The 17,581-nt window shown below is 51.4% G+C and overlaps 1 protein-coding gene across 3 annotated transcripts in view; it reads left to right on the top strand.

The window, feature by feature from the left end:
- The first annotated feature begins 13,567 nt into the window (after positions 1 to 13,567).
- The window catches only part of LOC141192955 (neutral amino acid uniporter 4-like), a 271,000-nt gene continuing 266,986 nt past the window's right edge, over positions 13,568 to 17,581 (top strand). For all 3 annotated transcript variants that reach the window (XR_012266281.1, XM_073662071.1, XM_073662073.1), the window contains exon 1: positions 13,568 to 13,699. Coding sequence is in view for 2 of the 3 variants with exons in the window: in XM_073662071.1 (XP_073518172.1) it covers positions 13,657 to 13,699 (43 nt within the window). In the remaining variant the exon portion in view is untranslated. The remainder of the gene's footprint in view (positions 13,700 to 17,581) is intronic.

Genomic DNA, 17,581 nt, shown 5'->3' with positions numbered 1-17,581 from the left:
CGTCAGCCTTCCAGCCATGCTCATCCGCTGCACCGGTCAGTTCCTGCCATCTGACCCATGGGAGTCACCTGCTCTCACAAAAGGTCGATCCCAGAGTGGCACCTGGTCACCCTGCTTGGTCACTCCCTGGTTCACAGAGTCGATTGAGGCGCTGTGCGACTTTGGTCAGGCCGAGTAGGTACTTATGGAGAAAAGAGAACCACCGAATGATAGGTCCAATCATGCAAAGGATTATATAAATCACTTTTATTATGTAGAGGTAACAAGTGGCACTACATGCAAAGAGAAAGCCGCATTGTAGAGTCCAAAACACAGAAAAAGATCACACAGTAAAATTTACATGATAAGCTGCATAATACAAAACATGATGGTAATACAACAGGTACAGGTATTAGATCGTATTTGCTAGGAATCTAATTAACATATAGAGTGAATCCCCTGAGAAACCCCTAAGAATCTAGGAAAAAGAGCAGGTAATATGATCAACCAACATATATAGGAGTACTATGTGTACTAAAATACTAGCCATATCTAAATCAGATATATATGTACAGGCAGTACCAAAGGGGCAACATACAGTCAATTGGAGAAAAATATATAGCGTACCTGTCAGTACAGCAGCTGGTGTGAGTGGCACTCCGCGGCAAACCCTGACGCGCGTTTCGGACAACACGTCCTTCGTCAGGGGGTACCGTCTATATGAACCACCGTGTATATAAAGGGTAATGTGACCAATTATAAGCCATGACAAGCTTAGTTAATGTGACCCGTAATCGGAATCACATGGGGACACGTGCGCCCAGCTGTATGCCGGTGGATGGGGGCAGGAGGCGTTAGTGGTGCGCGCATGCGCCGTCAGGAGGAACCGGAAGCCGCGAGCGCCGCGTCAAGCATCAGCTGACACCGGGTCAGGAAAGACCCGAGTCACATGACACATAGAGAGCACGCATCACAGCTACCCGGAACACAGACAGGGCATGCGCGCAACGCCAGCCAGATCCCCATGGCAACTGACACGCTACGAAAGGGAGCTGCCATGTATACACAGTAACTGGAGACGTACCAGACCAACATAGGATATAATACAGAAAATCGACCAAACAGAAGAAAGGAAAGTAAGTAGGGAATGATAAGACGAGACAGATATATAGAACAATGAGCAGAAGGAATGAAAGATGATGTGATATGTGAAACAATATATGAAGAAAATAGTAGAAGTGTGAGATGCATATGTAGCACCTTGAGGATTCGGCTGCTACAGGGGTATTGCACCTCAGCCAGAGGTGTGATATTCCACTCCCGGGTAAGGATGGAGTGTGGAACTGAGCTCAGTAGGCTGCATGCACTACACACATCCCATTTCCGGGGGACAGACCAATGGTACTCCCACTAGAGAAATGTGCAGGTACGACAGTGTCTGTCCTTGGCTGGAGTGGGAGGGGGGTGGAACATCCCAGTAGTGTAGGGGCAGATAGGGGGAGCAGTCTGGGTAAAGCTAGGAGCTCATTGGGTGCTGGTCACCTGAGCTCACACATAGAGGGAGTATATAAGGTGGGAACCATCTTAGATCAGGGTCTTTTGTAGAGAAGTCTTTGTGCAGAGTCAGAGGAAGAGAGCAGAGCAGAAGAGCAGCTCCAAGGCCAAGAGAGAGAGAGAGGAGAAAGAAGGACCCAGAGGGGGAGAAGAGAGAACTCCAAGAACCCAAGATTAGATCAGAGGGTGAAGAGTTGGCACAAGGGTACCGGATCCCAAGCTGGTGGAGGGCACTAATCCTCAGCCAGAGACCGGAGGTCGTGGACAGGATCTGCCACGACCACCCACTAAATCCACCCGGAAGGCAGACCAGGAATAGGGTCAGGGAACCCAGAGACAAGGGTTTACCAACAAGAGGCCCGAGGGAGCTGGACTTAGGTGGATCCCTGGTGGGGAAGGCCAGAGAGAAGGAACGTCAGAAAGGGAGCTCAGGATCACGCTCCAGAATTACTTGGGAGTTGGCCGAGTCCAGGACCTGGTGGACGCAGCACGGCTCGGACGGTCACTCAAGGCCGGAGTGACCAGAACAACAGCAGTAAGTAAAGACCCTGAACTGCACAGCCCAACTCTGAGTCTCATTACTATCCTCCCTGCACCTCCACAACCACCATCCTCTACACCTGACCCCCTGAGGCTATACCCCTCCCGTTGGGGGTTATACTACCTAAGCTGCACACACATCACCAGCCTCAGTGGACCCTGCTGCAGCGGCGGCCGTATTGACCGCAATTCAACGGGTGGCGTAGTCGACATAAAAGAACATCTAGTAACATCTATAAGGACTGCCACACACTGAGCTTGACACCCTGGGCACGGACCGGGTCACCGCCACTCGGAGACTACAACCCCCATCTGATCCGGCTCCGGGTAATCCCCAAACAGCACTGGCCCAGGGGGCGCGTCAACTTTGGCGTAGTCGGCAGGATAACGTGCCCGCAACAACCGGGTACTGCGTGCCTGAAGAAAAGTTCACCGTTACCTTAAAAAGAAGTATCCCGCCGGTTCCGGAGGGTCCCCGCCAACGGACCCCATCACAGGTCGTTTCCCGCCGGTTGTCCGCCATTTGCAGCTTTTTCCCGCCTTGGAAGAGCGGACGCCATTATGGGCGTGCCAGAGGGTGGCAAAAGGCCACCTCCCATCGTGGGCCAGGTCGAAGAATGGCGCCAAAAGCGGAAACCGCGCCTACCAACCGAGACTGTGATGCTGGAAGTGTCCATCAGCGTGAGAGAACTGCCCCTGGAACTGACAATCACTAAGTTGCCCCGGGACCACCCTCAATGTGGGCGGAGACAGAACAAGAGAGCAAAGATGGGTGTCGCCTGGAGCAGTCTGGAGAGAGCGCACCCGGAGACAAGAAGTCTGGAGAGGAGTCCAGAGAAAGCCTACCCGGAGATGGAGGGAGAGTCAGGCAGCACCGACCCAGTGGTCAGGAGCCTGCTACAAGCTACAACCCCACTAGGCCTAGTGGAGGTCCTGGCACAGCTCCCCCGAGACTGGGAGTGTGCACAGACTGCGCTGGAGGGCCTCGCACGGAGGATGGCCCGGGTACAGCGAGAGACGTTGGCGGAGTGGAGCCGAGAGATGGCCCAGCGGACCGAAACCCGTCAGCGGAGCACGCCACCCGAGACGAGGAGACAGACCGCCTCTGAGGATGGTGCAGGAGGACTGAAGGCCGGAGACGGCGCCGAGAAGGGAGCTGAACGGACGGAGGCAGGTAAAGGAGACGTCTCTACCCCGAGCCGGGAAACCGTGTACCTGCCCCAGCTCCCCGTCGCAGAGCCCGAAATTCCCCCTGCCGTGCCCGTCGCTGCATCGTCACCGCCGCAGACTAGGCCTCAACCGGAAACCGCGGCCGCGACCCCTGTGACGTCACACGCCTCGACCTCGAGCGTGGCCAAGCAGGAAATACCATCGGCCTGGTCGCAAGGCCTAGTACACCCGGGCGCCGCCATTCCAACAGCGCCCCCTACCTCCGCGGAGCCACCGGCCTGGTCGCAGGGCCGAGTAACCCAGGGCGCCGCCGTTCTTACGGTGCCCTTTGCCTTTAGGGTGCCCCAAGCCTGGTCGCAAGGCCTGGTCAACCCAGGCGCCGCTACCATCAACGCGCCCTCAACATCTCGAGTGCCGCACCTGGGTGAAGATCTATTCGCCCAGCATACGTGCCCGGATGGGCAGCCCTTTGTATGGCCCCAGGAGTACATTCAGCTGGAACTCCAGAGAGCAAGGCCCATGTGCGAGCCCCTGATTCCGGCTCCGAAGCCTGTAAAGAGGACCTCGCCCCCGCTGGAGGAGGCACAGTTTGAGTGGGACCCCACCGGAGGAGACCTCATGGGGTCCACTCAGGAGACTCGGGCGGCCGCAGCGGAGCGTGCAGAGTGCTGCCGCCAGCAGCTCGAGGTCTTCGAGAAGGAGCGGAGAGAGAGGCGGGTCCGGGAACAGCAAGCACAGATAAGGAGTGCGGAGCAGAAGAGCCGGACCAGGAGGAACCCCCGTGCAGCTCATGGTCCCCGTACCACCGGGACTGTGATAAAATTCAACATGCAGCATGGGTGGGGCTTCATTAGAGACCATCATACCCCCGGCGACGTCTTTGTGACCCGCAGACACGTAGAAAGCCATCTGCCAGAGGGACACAGAGGTCGTGACCTGTATGTAGGGGACGAGGTCACCTTCACCCGGCACAAGTGTGCCAAAGGACCCTACGCCCTCCATGTGCATCGCCTGACGGAGGAGGAGCTGCGGTGTGAGGAGGAGCAAGAGGACCCGGACGGGTCTGAAACTGAAACTAACCAACAAGAAAGAGCAGGAGGACGCCGTCGTTGAAGTACGGTAGAGAGAGACTGTATAAAGTTGCCCGTCGGGGTACCAAGAACTGTTGCTGATTTAAATATGTCCCCGTTGGGACAAAAGTGTGAACTGTTACCCGTGTGTCCCTATTCCCATTACCTGGCCGAGGACTGAGAGCGGCCATACCTCCCCTTGTATATAGTTGCGCTTCCTAAGGCGCCCCCTACCGGTTTTATAGGAAACCATTTTCTTTAAGAGACTGTCGCGCTTTACCCGGTCACAAGTTGCACCGTGGCCGGAGGAGCAAGAGTGTTTACAAGAATGTTATATATGAAAAGTTTTATATGAAGAGTTTATTGCTGCTGATGATATATATGATGTTTTATATGTTTATATGTTTATGTTTATGAAAAATAATTGTATGTTTTGGATGTTTTTGTATCTTACAGCCCGAGGACGTGCTGTGATTTACCAGGGGGGAATGTAGCACCCTGAGGATTCGGCTGCTACAGGGGTATTGCACCTCAGCCAGAGGTGTGATATTCCACTCCCGGGTAAGGATGGAGTGTGGAACTGAGCTCAGTAGGCTGCATGCACTACACACATCCCATTTCCGGGGGACAGACCAATGGTACTCCCACTAGAGAAATGTGCAGGTACGACAGTGTCTGTCCTTGGCTGGAGTGGGAGGGGGGTGGAACATCCCAGTAGTGTAGGGGCAGATAGGGGGAGCAGTCTGGGTAAAGCTAGGAGCTCATTGGGTGCTGGTCACCTGAGCTCACACATAGAGGGAGTATATAAGGTGGGAACCATCTTAGATCAGGGTCTTTTGTAGAGAAGTCTTTGTGCAGAGTCAGAGGAAGAGAGCAGAGCAGAAGAGCAGCTCCAAGGCCAAGAGAGAGAGAGAGGAGAAAGAAGGACCCAGAGGGGGAGAAGAGAGAACTCCAAGAACCCAAGATTAGATCAGAGGGTGAAGAGTTGGCACAAGGGTACCGGATCCCAAGCTGGTGGAGGGCACTAATCCTCAGCCAGAGACCGGAGGTCGTGGGCAGGATCTGCCACGACCACCCACTAAATCCACCCGGAAGGCAGACCAGGAATAGGGTCAGGGAACCCAGAGACAAGGGTTTACCAACAAGAGGCCCGAGGGAGCCGGACTTAGGTGGATCCCTGGTGGGGAAGGCCAGAGAGAAGGAACGTCAGAAAGGGAGCTCAGGATCACGCTCCAGAATTACTTGGGACTTGGCCGAGTCCAGGACCTGGTGGACGCAGCACGGCTCGGGCGGTCACTCAAGGCCGGAGTGACCAGAACAACAGCAGTAAGTAAAGACCCTGAACTGCACAGCCCGACTCTGAGTCTCATTACTATCCTCCCTGCACCTCCACAACCACCATCCTCTACACCTGACCCCCTGAGGCTATACCCCTCCAGTTGGGGGTTATACTACCTAAGCTGCACACACATCACCAGCCTCAGTGGACCCTGCTGCAGCGGCGGCCGTATTGACCGCAATTCAACGGGTGGCGTAGTCGACATAAAAGAACATCTAGTAACATCTATAAGGACTGCCACACACTGAGCTTGACACCCTGGGCACGGACCGGGTCACCGCCACTCGGAGACTACAACCCCCATCTGATCCGGCTCCGGGTAATCCCCAAACAGCACTGGCCCAGGGGGCGCGTCACATATGTCACAATGTGAGTAAGATGCTCGCAAGCAAATATGGAGAAGAGTAGATAGTCACAATAATATGAGCAGACGTGGGGATGGACGAAAAAGGTGAAGAGAAAAGTGGAATGATGAGAGAAAGTGAGTGAAAGTGTGTCGTGGACTGAGTAGTCAGAATATATCAAGGTGTAAGAAGAAAAAAGGGGAAAAAAAGAAAGAAAAAAGGAAAAAGAAGAAGGGGAAAAAAAGGGGGGGGGGAAAGTGGTGAAAAAGTGGAAAAAAGGGGGGGCAGTGCAATACTAGTGAAAAATAAATAATGAATAGTGATATGTGCATATGTGCAAAAATAATAATCACGTATGGGAAAAACAAAAGACAGGAAAGAAAGAAGAAAGGAAGGAGAAAAAAAGGGGGGGGAGGGGAGGGGGAAAGGGGGGAAGAGGGGGGGGGAGGGGAGAATGTGAATAACAAGACAGGTAATGATATAAATAGTAAGCGTCGTACACGTATAAATTAAATGTGTGAGTATAAGAAAAGGACCACTCAAAAGAGTGGAATCATGTGACGTGAGAAAAAATGTAAGCCACAGGATTAGATATATGAATATAATATATCAATGTAACAATAAATAAGTGCATATATTGCGTTAGGGTCATAAAAGATTAAGAAATATTTCACATTTTTACACTATGACAATGAATCAGAGCATATAAAAGTGAACCATATAAAGTGACCAAAAGATAACAATGTCATGAAAAAGGACAGAGAGAGAGGAAAAAGAAAAGGGAGGGAGGGGGAGGGGGGGAAGAGAGGAAGAGGGGACAAAAGGTGGAGGCCAGAGAGGGGAAAGGAAAAGGGAGAGAAGATATAATTGGAACGCAATGGTAGAATGAGTCTTCAGTTCAGGTCCACCCCAAGACGCGAAGTCCCAGTCAGGCGATGACAACAAGGATCACATCACTAGAAACTGTAAAGAGATATAAGGAGAAAATTAAAACCAATTAAAATCAAATAAAATAAAAACATGAGCACGACATTGGTTCAGGGACTATGTGGATCACAGGAATGGAACATAACTGATGTTTTCGTTTAACCCGTACGGACACACTGCCTGCCTACCTGGAGCATCTGCCTGTTACCTGTCGTGCCTGCTAGGTTGCCTACCCAGACCACCCGTCAGCCTTCCAGCCATGCTCATCCACTGAACCGGTCAGTTCCATGAGACCCATGAGAGTCACCTGCTCTCACAAAAGGTCGATCCCAGAGTGGCACCTGGTCACCCTGCTTGGTCACTCCCTGGTTCACAGAGTCGATTGAGGCGCTGTGCGACTTTGGTCAGGCCGAGTTGGCACTTAGTTACGCCCCTCTGGTCCCTCCTTGCACCGAAGCACAGAGTTTCCACCACCCGGACCCGTAACAGATGGTCCCCGAACAGTGCAATATATAGTATGGTGGTCCACCTCACAGCCCTTTATATACTATGATGGTCCATCTGACAGCAACAAATTTAGTTTGATGGTCCCCCACAGTCACCCAAAAATATAAATAATTTCCTATACTCACCTAATCCAGACACCTCATCCTCCGCAGTGTCTGTCTCCTCTTCTATCCATTCTCGCAGTGGATGCTGGTGGTGCGATGCAGTGACGTCATTGCACTGCCGACGTCCCCTGCTTGGTGCTGGCTTACAGCAGGTCGCAGACAGAAGGGACACCCGCTGCCTGCTGGGGTAAATCATGGAACCAGCGACTTTGTGCTCCATCACAACTGTTAACAGTATGGGAGTCTTGAGGATACAGATACAGATAACAATGTAGCAGGCAAGGCGGCCCACGACCACACAGGCCCTTCTGGCATTTGCCAGAATTGCCAGATGGCCAGTCCGGCCCTACAAGGGTATATGGAGCATCAATCTGTGCATGGAGTCAACATTCTGTTCATGGGGAGATGTGAGAGGCATCATATTGCATATAGAGGTCTATGGGGCATTATACTGGGAAAAGGAAACTCTGTGCCATCATAATCTGAAAAGTATGGCTATTGTCAATATCATACTGTGTCTGTGTGGGGGGGCTGTGGGGTCAACATTCTGTGAATGGGGGCATCATACTACGTATGGGGCTGTGGGTCATAATTATTATGAGGCATAATGGGGGATTATTATCATTATAAGGAGGTACAAGGGTGGCAATGTTATAATAAAACATGCAGGCTATATTTCATAAGAGGGGACAATGTACAATGCAGAGGTTATAGTTCGTAAGGACAGATTGTGTGGGGGTCATAGTTCATAAGGGTGGATGGTTTGGAGGTTAGAGATCATAAGGGGTGATGGTGTTTTACGCTTCATAAAGGTAGATGGTGTAGAGCAGGGCCGGACTGGTCATCAGGCAAATCTGGCAAATACTGACAATCTTTACCAGCTGTGGCGGAGCACAGAGCCATTGGCTCCGGGCTCCGTCACTTTCTCCAGCACGTTGCAAACTACTTCCAGCCTGCAGCCTTCTCGAGGTCGGCGCCACTCTGTGGGCATCAGGCGGTGCAATTACACCACTGTATTTTGGAAGAGGAGATGGCGGCTGCAGTGGATGGGGAGCCTGGATTGGGTGAGTATAAGTTTTATTTTTTGGGGGGCTGTGTGGGGACCCTCATACTCTGACTGGCTGTGTGAGGACCAGCATATGTTATGGAGGGCTGTGTGGGGGCCATCATGCATTATAAGGGTGTGTAGGTGACTCGCCCCCTGGGCCATGGGGCACTCGGATCCGGGCAATAGGGAACGATGGGAGTAGTAGTGGCAACCCGGTTCCGTGGCTCAGGGTGGTCAGGCCGGTGGTAGTCCGTTATGTGCTATTGATTATGTCCGACTACGCCACCCGTGGATTTGCGGTCATTAGGAACCGCCGCTGCAAGGCAGACCGCTGGGGCTGATGATGTATGCAGCTGGGATGGTGTGACTCCCCACGGGAAGAGTGCGGCCCCAGAGCAGTGTAGTGGATGTTGGGAGTGATGGTAGTGAGAGACCCAGTGCTGATAGTGCTGGAGGAGCAAGGAGCACGCAGACAACAGGTTGCAGTCCAGGGTCTTTACTAAAACAGGTAAACTGACCCACAAACAGTCCCAGCTAGGAGGGGACCTGGATGTCTGAGAGCAACGGGGAAATTGGCCCTGGTCAGGGTGAGGGTGTAGGCCTACCATGCTTTCTGTGCTCCTTCTGGCTATCTCCTCGTTATAGGGTAACAGCCCACGTTTCCGAGCTCTCCGTGTATTCTCGCCTGTATGGACTGCGACGTGGGTTCCTTTCTGCTCCCAGCCTTGTACGGCTTTGCTGGTCCCTTCTGTTGTGGCAGAGCCTTCAGGCTTCTTAGGCCAAGGAATATACAGTCCCCTGCGGACTGGTTATCTGCTGGAGAATGTGGAATCCTCCCAGCCTCAGACACCAAAGTCTGATAAATTAAGTCCTCTTTCTGCCAAGACAGGCTCACTTCGCCTCTTGTCTCTGGCTTGTGGCTCTCCTACTGCCACACTTCCTCTTAGGTGCAATACAACTTTCTGTCCCTGCTCTGCTCTGGGACCTGAATCCTGAGACACGTCGTCCAGCTCTCTCTAACCCTGCCCCCAGTACCAGCTTTTATAGGGGCAGCTTGCTCCCCCTACTGGCCTGAGACAGGAGGTACTGCATGCTAATATTCCCCTGACTAGGGAACCTCCCCCTTGCTCTCAGACACAGCTTTATTACATTTTGTGGCATCCAGGCCAGGGTGACACATAGGGACCAGGATACTCTATGGGGGGCTATGTGGGGACCAGCATACATTATAAGGGGTTGTTTGGAGACCAGCATACGTTATGGAAGGCTGTGTGTGGACCATCATACATTATAAGGGGCTGTGTGGGGTCCAATATATGGTATGGGGGGTGTTACGGATCCGGGTGGTGGAACCTCTGTGCTGCGGTGCAAGGAGGGACCAGAGGGGCGTAACTAGGTATTAACTTGGACTGACCAAGGTCGCACGGCGGCTCAATCGACTCCGTGAACCAGGGAAGGACCGAGCAGAGGGACCAGGTGCTACTCTGGACTAGTCCTTGTATGAGAGCAGGTGACTCCCACGGGTCAGAAGGCAAGGACTGACTGGTACAGCAGATGAGCAAGGCAGGCAGGCTGACGGGTGATCCGGTAAGACAGACTAGCAGACACCACGGGTAACTGGCAGGAGCCTCCAGGTAGGCTGGCAGGTAGGCACGGCAGGTAACTGGTACGTTCTCCGGGTAGGCAGGCAAGCCTGGCCCATAGACAGACTAGCGGGTTAGGACCGTAGGCAGACCGTCGGGCTGGAGAGTGTACTTGGCTGGCGGACACAGGTAGACAGGCTGGCGGACTGGTAGTCAGGCTGGCGGACTGGACTGGTAGTCAGGCTGGCGGACTGTACTGGTAGTCAGGCTGGCAGACTGGACTGGTAGTCAGACTAGCAGCGGGACCTGAGGGCTGAAGCAGAGTTAGAACACAAAGCTACAACCTTGCACGGGCACCTCCATTTTGGAGGAGGTGCCTTTTATATGAGAGGTCCTCCGGCCATTGGCCGGGGACTCCTTAGGACGGCCCGCGGCCCCTTTAAGAGGGAGGGAGCGCGCGCCCTAAGCACAGTGCTCGGGAAGCAGCAGCAGCAGGAGGGCCGGAAGACTCCGGGCCAGGAGCACGGCGGTAAGGGGGGCGGCGTCTCTGCCTGTAAGGGGGCAGAGACGCCGATGCTACAGGGGGGCTGGGAGGGGACCAACATTCTGTATGGGGTGGCTGTGTGAGGACCAGAATAAGTTATGGGGGTCTGTGTAGCGACCAGCATATGCTATGAGGGTTGTGTGTGGACTAGCATACTCTATGGCAGGCTGTGTGGAGACCATCATTCGTTATATGGGGCTTTGTGGGGACTAGCAGATTATATGGGAGGATGTGTGGGGACTATCATATGTTATGGGAGGCTGTGTGGGGACTGATTGTTACTATTATAAGGAGACACAATGGGGAACTGTTATAGGGGAAACACAGGAAGGGAATGTTTTTATTATTATAGTGAGGTATGGCGTCACTTTTAATATAAGGGATCAAGGGGGAGTATTAATAAACGAGGCACATTGGGGATTATTATTACAAGGAGGCACAAAGGGAAATTATTACTAGGAGGAAGTACAGCGGGACATTATTACTGTGTAGGGGCACAGAGGGGCATTATTACTGTGTAGGGGCACAGAGGGGCATTATTACTGTGTAGGGGCACAGAGGGGCATTATTACTGTGTAGGGGCACAGAGGGGCATTATTACTGTGTAGGGGCACAGAGGGGCATTATTACTGTGTAGGGGCACAGAGGGTCATTATTAATGTGTAGGGGCACAGAGAGGCATTATTACTGTGTAGGTCATGGGGGGGGCATTATTACTATGTAGGGGCACAGAGGGGCATTATTACTGTGTAGGGGCACAGAGGGGCATTATTACTGTGCAGGGGCACAGAGGGGTGTTATTACTGTGTAGGGCACAGAGGGGCATTATTACTGTGTAGGGCACAGAGGGGCGTTATTACTGTGTAGGGAACAGAGGGGCATTATTACTGTATGGGGCACAGAGGGGCATTATTACTATATGAGGCAAAGAGGGGCATTATTACTGTGTAGGGAACAGAGGGACATTATTACTGTGTGGGGCACAGAGGGGCATTATTACTGTGTAGGGGCACAGAAAGGCATTATTACTGTACAGGGCACAGAGGGGCTTATTACTGTGTAGAGGTGTAGAGGGACATTATTGCTGTGTAGGGCACAAAAGGGCATTATTGCTGTGTAGGGCACAGAGGGGCATTGTTACTGTGTAGGGGCACAGAGGGACATTATTACTGTATAGGGCACAGAGGGACATTATTACTGTGTAGGGCACAGAGGGGCATTATTACTGTGTGGGGCACAGAGGGGCATTATTACTGTGTAGGGTACAGAGGGACATTATTACTGTGTAGGGCACAGAGGGACATTATTACTGTACAGGGGCACAGAGGGGCATTAATACTGTGTGAGGCACAGAAGGGCATTATTACTGTATAGGGCACAGAGGGGCATTATTACTGTGTGGGGCACAGAGGGACATTATTACCGTGTAGGGCACAGAAGGGCATTATTACTGTGTAGGGCACAGAGGGGCGTTATTACTGTCTAGGGCACAGAGGGGCACTATTACTGTATAGGGGCACAGAGGAGCATTATTACTGTGTGGGGCACAGAGGGGCATTATTACTGTCTAGGGCACAGAGGGGGGTTATTACTGTCTAGGGTACTGGTTATATAACTATATGGTTTGTGTAGAGGTGGTAGGATGGGATGAGGTCCTGGAAAATCAGTGAATCAAGGATATCTCTGTGTTACATTCTGCAGGGATGAGTTATGGATGTGAAGAGTCATCATTACATCTGGAACAGACGGAGATGAGTCGAGCCTCAAGTGGCCATAGAGCTTGAAAATCCAGACCGAAAAACTGAACAGAAGTCCAATACGAATTGATCTGAAGACCGGGCAAGTAGCTGTGAGGACAGGACAGGTGAGGCGCCGGCCGAGGGCAGATGAGTATCAACTTTTATTATTTTTTAACCAATTCTCAGCCCTCAAAAGAATCTAGTAAAATAGAAGCAGTCCGGATAATCAGGTCTCCTATATATTGCAGTATATCGCAGTCGCTGAAATGGCTAAAATAATAGAGAAAAGGGAAAAAAAAATGATAAAAAAGTGAATAAAATAAAAAAATAAAATAAATAAAAAACATAGAAGTTTGAGTCACTTTTCTAAGTTCAAACAAAAAAAAAAGACAAAGCGGTTTCTGTAAAGGTCAAAATATAAAATGATTTTACCCACATGGTTAATACAGTGAAGAAAGTGTAATGCCAAAAATTGCTAATTTGGGGCGAGTCGCCCCCAGAAAAAAAGTGCAATGAAAAACTAACAAAACCAAAACGCCATCAGAACCCCATAAATGTCAGAAAAAAATCAGCTCCAGACTCAAAAAAACCAATAAAGCCGCGTCCACGGAAGAATAAAACCGCCATGGAGCTCGGAAAATGGCGACACAGGAGGTTTTTTTTTTATTTTAAAAAGTAAATTTTTTTCATTTAAGTCACAGATATATATACAAAAACAATGAGAGAAGTTTAGTGCCGCTGTAATCGCACCGAGCCGGATGGAAAATGAAAAAGTTCTGAAAAAGTGCAAAAGCTGCCATTTTTTTTTAAAGGGTTAAAAACTTTTTTCTCGCAGTAACTGATTTTATGTGCAATTTCCTCTCAGAGTGATAACGCTGCACTATCCGCCCACACTGAGCGGTTTCTAAGCGTCTTATCCGAGGGCAAAAGATTCGCTGATGGAATTAGTCACATGACTCCATGACGTCACCGCACAGGGAAACAACAGCACGTGGGAATTCCGGTGAGAGCCGATGATGTCAGTGAGTGGGTGGAGCCACGGTCCCGCTTCTTCTTTACCATCACAGGTACGAGGTGTCAGTGGGCGTGGTTGTTGTCGCTACACACGTGGGGGTGGGCGGGGTACAGAGTCGGCGGCTGCGCACTGAGCTCTGGTAGGAATGTAGTAAGGAATCGGAGGATGTGGCGGAGTTTCCGGAGTCGGAAAGATGAGGACAGAAACCGGCGACTTGCAGCAGGGGGAGGACATAGGTAGGAAGACGCATGAGAACCGCACTGTACTGACAAGAGAAGTGGCTGCGTCTCTGCACTGTACTACACGGCTCCTTAATGATCGCTGTGCCCCTGCTGTCAGCTGTCACTATTGTTTGTCATCTGCTGTCACTGCTCCCTACTGTTCTCTGTGCTACTTCCTTGAAGCTGTCACTATTCTCTGATGTCCCCGCTCCCCACACTCGCCGGTGCCGTCCTGTGACCTGTCGCCGCTCCCCACACTCGACCCCTGACGTCCCGTGGCCTGTCGCCGCTCCCCACACTCGGCCCCTGCCGTCCCGTGACCTGTCGCCTCTCCCCACACTCGCCCCTGCCGTCCCGTGACCTGTCGCCGCTCCCCACACTCGCCCCTGCCGTCCCGTGACCTGTCGCCGCTCCCCACACTCGCCCCTGCCGTCCCGTGGCCTGTCGCCGCTCCCCACACTCGGCCCCTGCCGTCCCGTGGCCTGTCGCCGCTCCCCACACTCGGCCCCTGCCGTCCCGTGGCCTGTCGCCGCTCCCCACACTCGGCCCCTGCCGTCCCGTGGCCTGTCGCCGCTCCCCACACTCGGCCCCTGCCGTCCCGTGGCCTGTCGCCGCTCCCCACACTCGGCCCCTGCCGTCCCGTGGCCTGTCGCCGCTCCCCACACTCGGCCCCTGCCGTCCCGTGGCCTGTCGCCGCTCCCCACACTCGGCCCCTGCCGTCCCGTGGCCTGTCGCCGCTCCCCACACTCGGCCCCTGCCGTCCCGTGGCCTGTCGCCGCTCCCCACACTCGGCCCCTGCCGTCCCGTGGCCTGTCGCCGCTCCCCACACTCGGCCCCTGCCGTCCCGTGGCCTGTCGCCGCTCCCCACACTCGGCCCCTGCCGTCCCGTGGCCTGTCGCCGCTCCCCACACTCGGCCCCTGCCGTCCCGTGGCCTGTCGCCGCTCCCCACACTCGGCCCCTGCCGTCCCGTGGCCTGTCGCCGCTCCCCACACTCGGCCCCTGCCGTCCCGTGGCCTGTCGCCGCTCCCCACACTCGGCCCCTGCCGTCCCGTGGCCTGTCGCCGCTCCCCACACTCGGCCCCTGCCGGCCTGTCGCCGCTCCCCACACTCGGCCCCTGCCGGCCTGTCGCCGCTCCCCACACTCGGCCCCTGCCGTCCCGTGGCCTGTCGCCGCCCCCCACACTCGGCCCCTGCCGTCCCGTGGCCTGTCGCCGCCCCCCACACTCGGCCCCTGCCGTCCCGTGGCCTGTCGCCGCCCCCCACACTCGGCCCCTGCCGTCCCGTGGCCTGTCGCCGCCCCCCACACTCGGCCCCTGCCGTCCCGTGGCCTGTCGCCGCCCCCCACACTCGGCCCCTGCCGTCCCGTGGCCTGTCGCCGCCCCCCACACTCGGCCCCTGCCGTCCCGTGGCCTGTCGCCGCCCCCCACACTCGGCCCCCGCCGTCCCGTGGCCTGTCGCCCCCGCCCACTCTTGCCCCTCACATCAATGGTTAAAATACACAAGGAATAAAAAGTATCATCAGAAATCTCATTATTTTGCAGGTAGTGTAAAAAGCTGAAGTTTTTACGCACTGAAATAAACTGTATAAATAGGTAACATGTGCACAAGCCCTTTAGGGCATGTTCACACTGAGTGTTCTGGCAGAATTTTCCAAATTTTTGAGTCCTTTTAATTTTTTAGCACTGTTTCTGCTCCAAAAACTCATACCCTAAAATCTGTGTTGAATCTGGACAAAGTTTTTTGATCATCGAAATCTTATTTATATTATGCTACGGACTTTTTGCCACCCCAAATCTGTAATATGTGAACATGAATTGTGGAAAGTATTGGAAATCAACTTCGTAGAAATAAATAGAGCTAAGCTGCAATACCACATGCCACCTTTGGAGAGTGGTGGCGCTGTTTTGGGAGGGAAGTAGCCATTGTTTTTTTTTTTGGCTAATCCAGAACTATCATTTTTTAACGGTCTGTAAACAGAATTCTCACAGTATCTTTTCGGTAAGACTTTTCCTGCCAATGTAATTTGTATTTGTAGTCTTATCTGCAAAGAAAGAAATTAAAAGTTTGCCTGAAAACTCCTTAATGAAATTCTTCCTTTTTTTTTCCTGCAGTTTTATTTTTACTTCTAATTCAGCATTTCTGTGTTTTAATGAGAAAGTAAGAAAAAACAAAAACCCCCACGACTTTCTTTTTGATGGGAAAAAACACAATGTGGCGTCCGGGGCTGAAAATAGACGCACAGATGTTTACAGCTTCTGAAGAGGGATGAATGGATCTCGCTGTAGAAATAGGTGGAGGGGAAAAGAAAGAACAAAGGCGTAAAGGGAATAAATATGAGAATGGCGTAAAGTATTCATGGAGAATAAATTAAGAAAATGTGAAAACAAGAAAACTTGTGTTCAAAACGGAGGAATAAAAAAAAGAATGCAATATCAATGTAAATGGGCAGTAAATACAAAAATAATGAAAATATAAAAATACCAGGAAAATGTTATAGAGAAGTAAATAAAAAGAATATAAAAAAATAATAAAATAGAAAAAACAGGAAAAAATGTTGTAAAGAACGAAATAAAAAAAAAACTGTGAAAGTAATAGAAATCTAAAAATACCAGGAAAAATGTTCTACGGAACTACTTTTAAATGGAAAAAAAAAAAAGAAAATATAAAAATATCAGGAAAAATGTTATAGAAAACTGAAAAAAAAATACCAGGAAAATTGTTACACAACTACAGTAAATAATAAAAAAATAATAATAATAATAATAAAAATCAAAATAATAAAAATGCCAGGAAAAATGTTGTTCTAGAGAACTAAATTAAAAAAAATCCAGCGATGTGTTACTTACAGGGCTGCTTGCTGTAGTTTTGATAGAATCCCTGTTTTCTCTGCTATAGATGTAGCAGAGCTCAAATGCAGAGCTGTGTATAACCCCGCCCACCCCTCTGATTGGACAGTGTACACAGTAAGCTGCCAATCAGTGGTGGGGGTGGGGTTACACACATTAGGTGCATTGTGCCAGGCAGTCCAGCTAGTCCTGCAGCCTTTTACCCATATCTCTTTTTTTCCAATCTGGAGGCCCATTGTCCGAGAAAATTTACCTGTCCTTCCCAATGCCTGAGTCCAAGAACCTTCAACTGGGCCGTCAATGACTCTACTCCCCTACCCAGAAGTGTTACAGTATCTACAGGTGCATCTCTATAGAGTCATTACAAACTGAGTGATCTATTTCATGTGTTTATTTCTGTTAATGTTGATGATTATGGCTTACCGCTAGTGATGAGCGAGCACTAAAATGCTCGGGTACTCGTTGCTCAGGTCAAGCACATTGGAATACTTGGGTGCTCGACCCGAGCAACGAGCCCAAAGTAAGTCTATGGGAGACCCGAGCATTTTTCAGGCGGCGCCCCCCGGCGGTCTGCAGAGGGCCTAACAATTGCCCAAATCAATGGGAACAGTGCTCAAATGACATGGGGACTGCATGGGGAAGACCGCTGGAAGCATTTCTGACTCCGAGATCACTGCTGTCAACTATGTTGTCAGAGTATTACGCCACTTTTACGGACTCACAATAAAACATACAAAAACTAAACTAAAATGGATTTTCTTGGGAATTATGTTAAGGAACATCCTTTCCAGGGTAATGACTTTGTATATAAAGCAACATAAATAACTAAAAACAAAAATACTCCTCCACACCTTGGGCTGTGTTCACACTTAGCGTTTTTGATGCGTTTTTGCACTTTTGCATTGCTTTCAGCCAAGACAAATGCATTCACTGGGAAATGTCATTTTAACATTTTACAACCTTATCTGGCCATGTGGTGTGTGACACATCATCAGACACATCCTGTTTCATTTATGATGGAGGGACTCTGAAAGTCATAAAGCCTATTTT

Source organism: Phyllobates terribilis, unplaced genomic scaffold (assembly GCF_046119375.1).
Source record: "Phyllobates terribilis strain yellow unplaced genomic scaffold, ASM4611937v1 Scaffold_2__4_contigs__length_985480577, whole genome shotgun sequence".
In the NCBI taxonomy this organism is placed as follows: domain Eukaryota; kingdom Metazoa; phylum Chordata; class Amphibia; order Anura; family Dendrobatidae; genus Phyllobates; species Phyllobates terribilis.
Note: the sequence above shows the minus strand (reverse complement) of the source record. Positions and strands in the feature narration are given on the sequence as shown.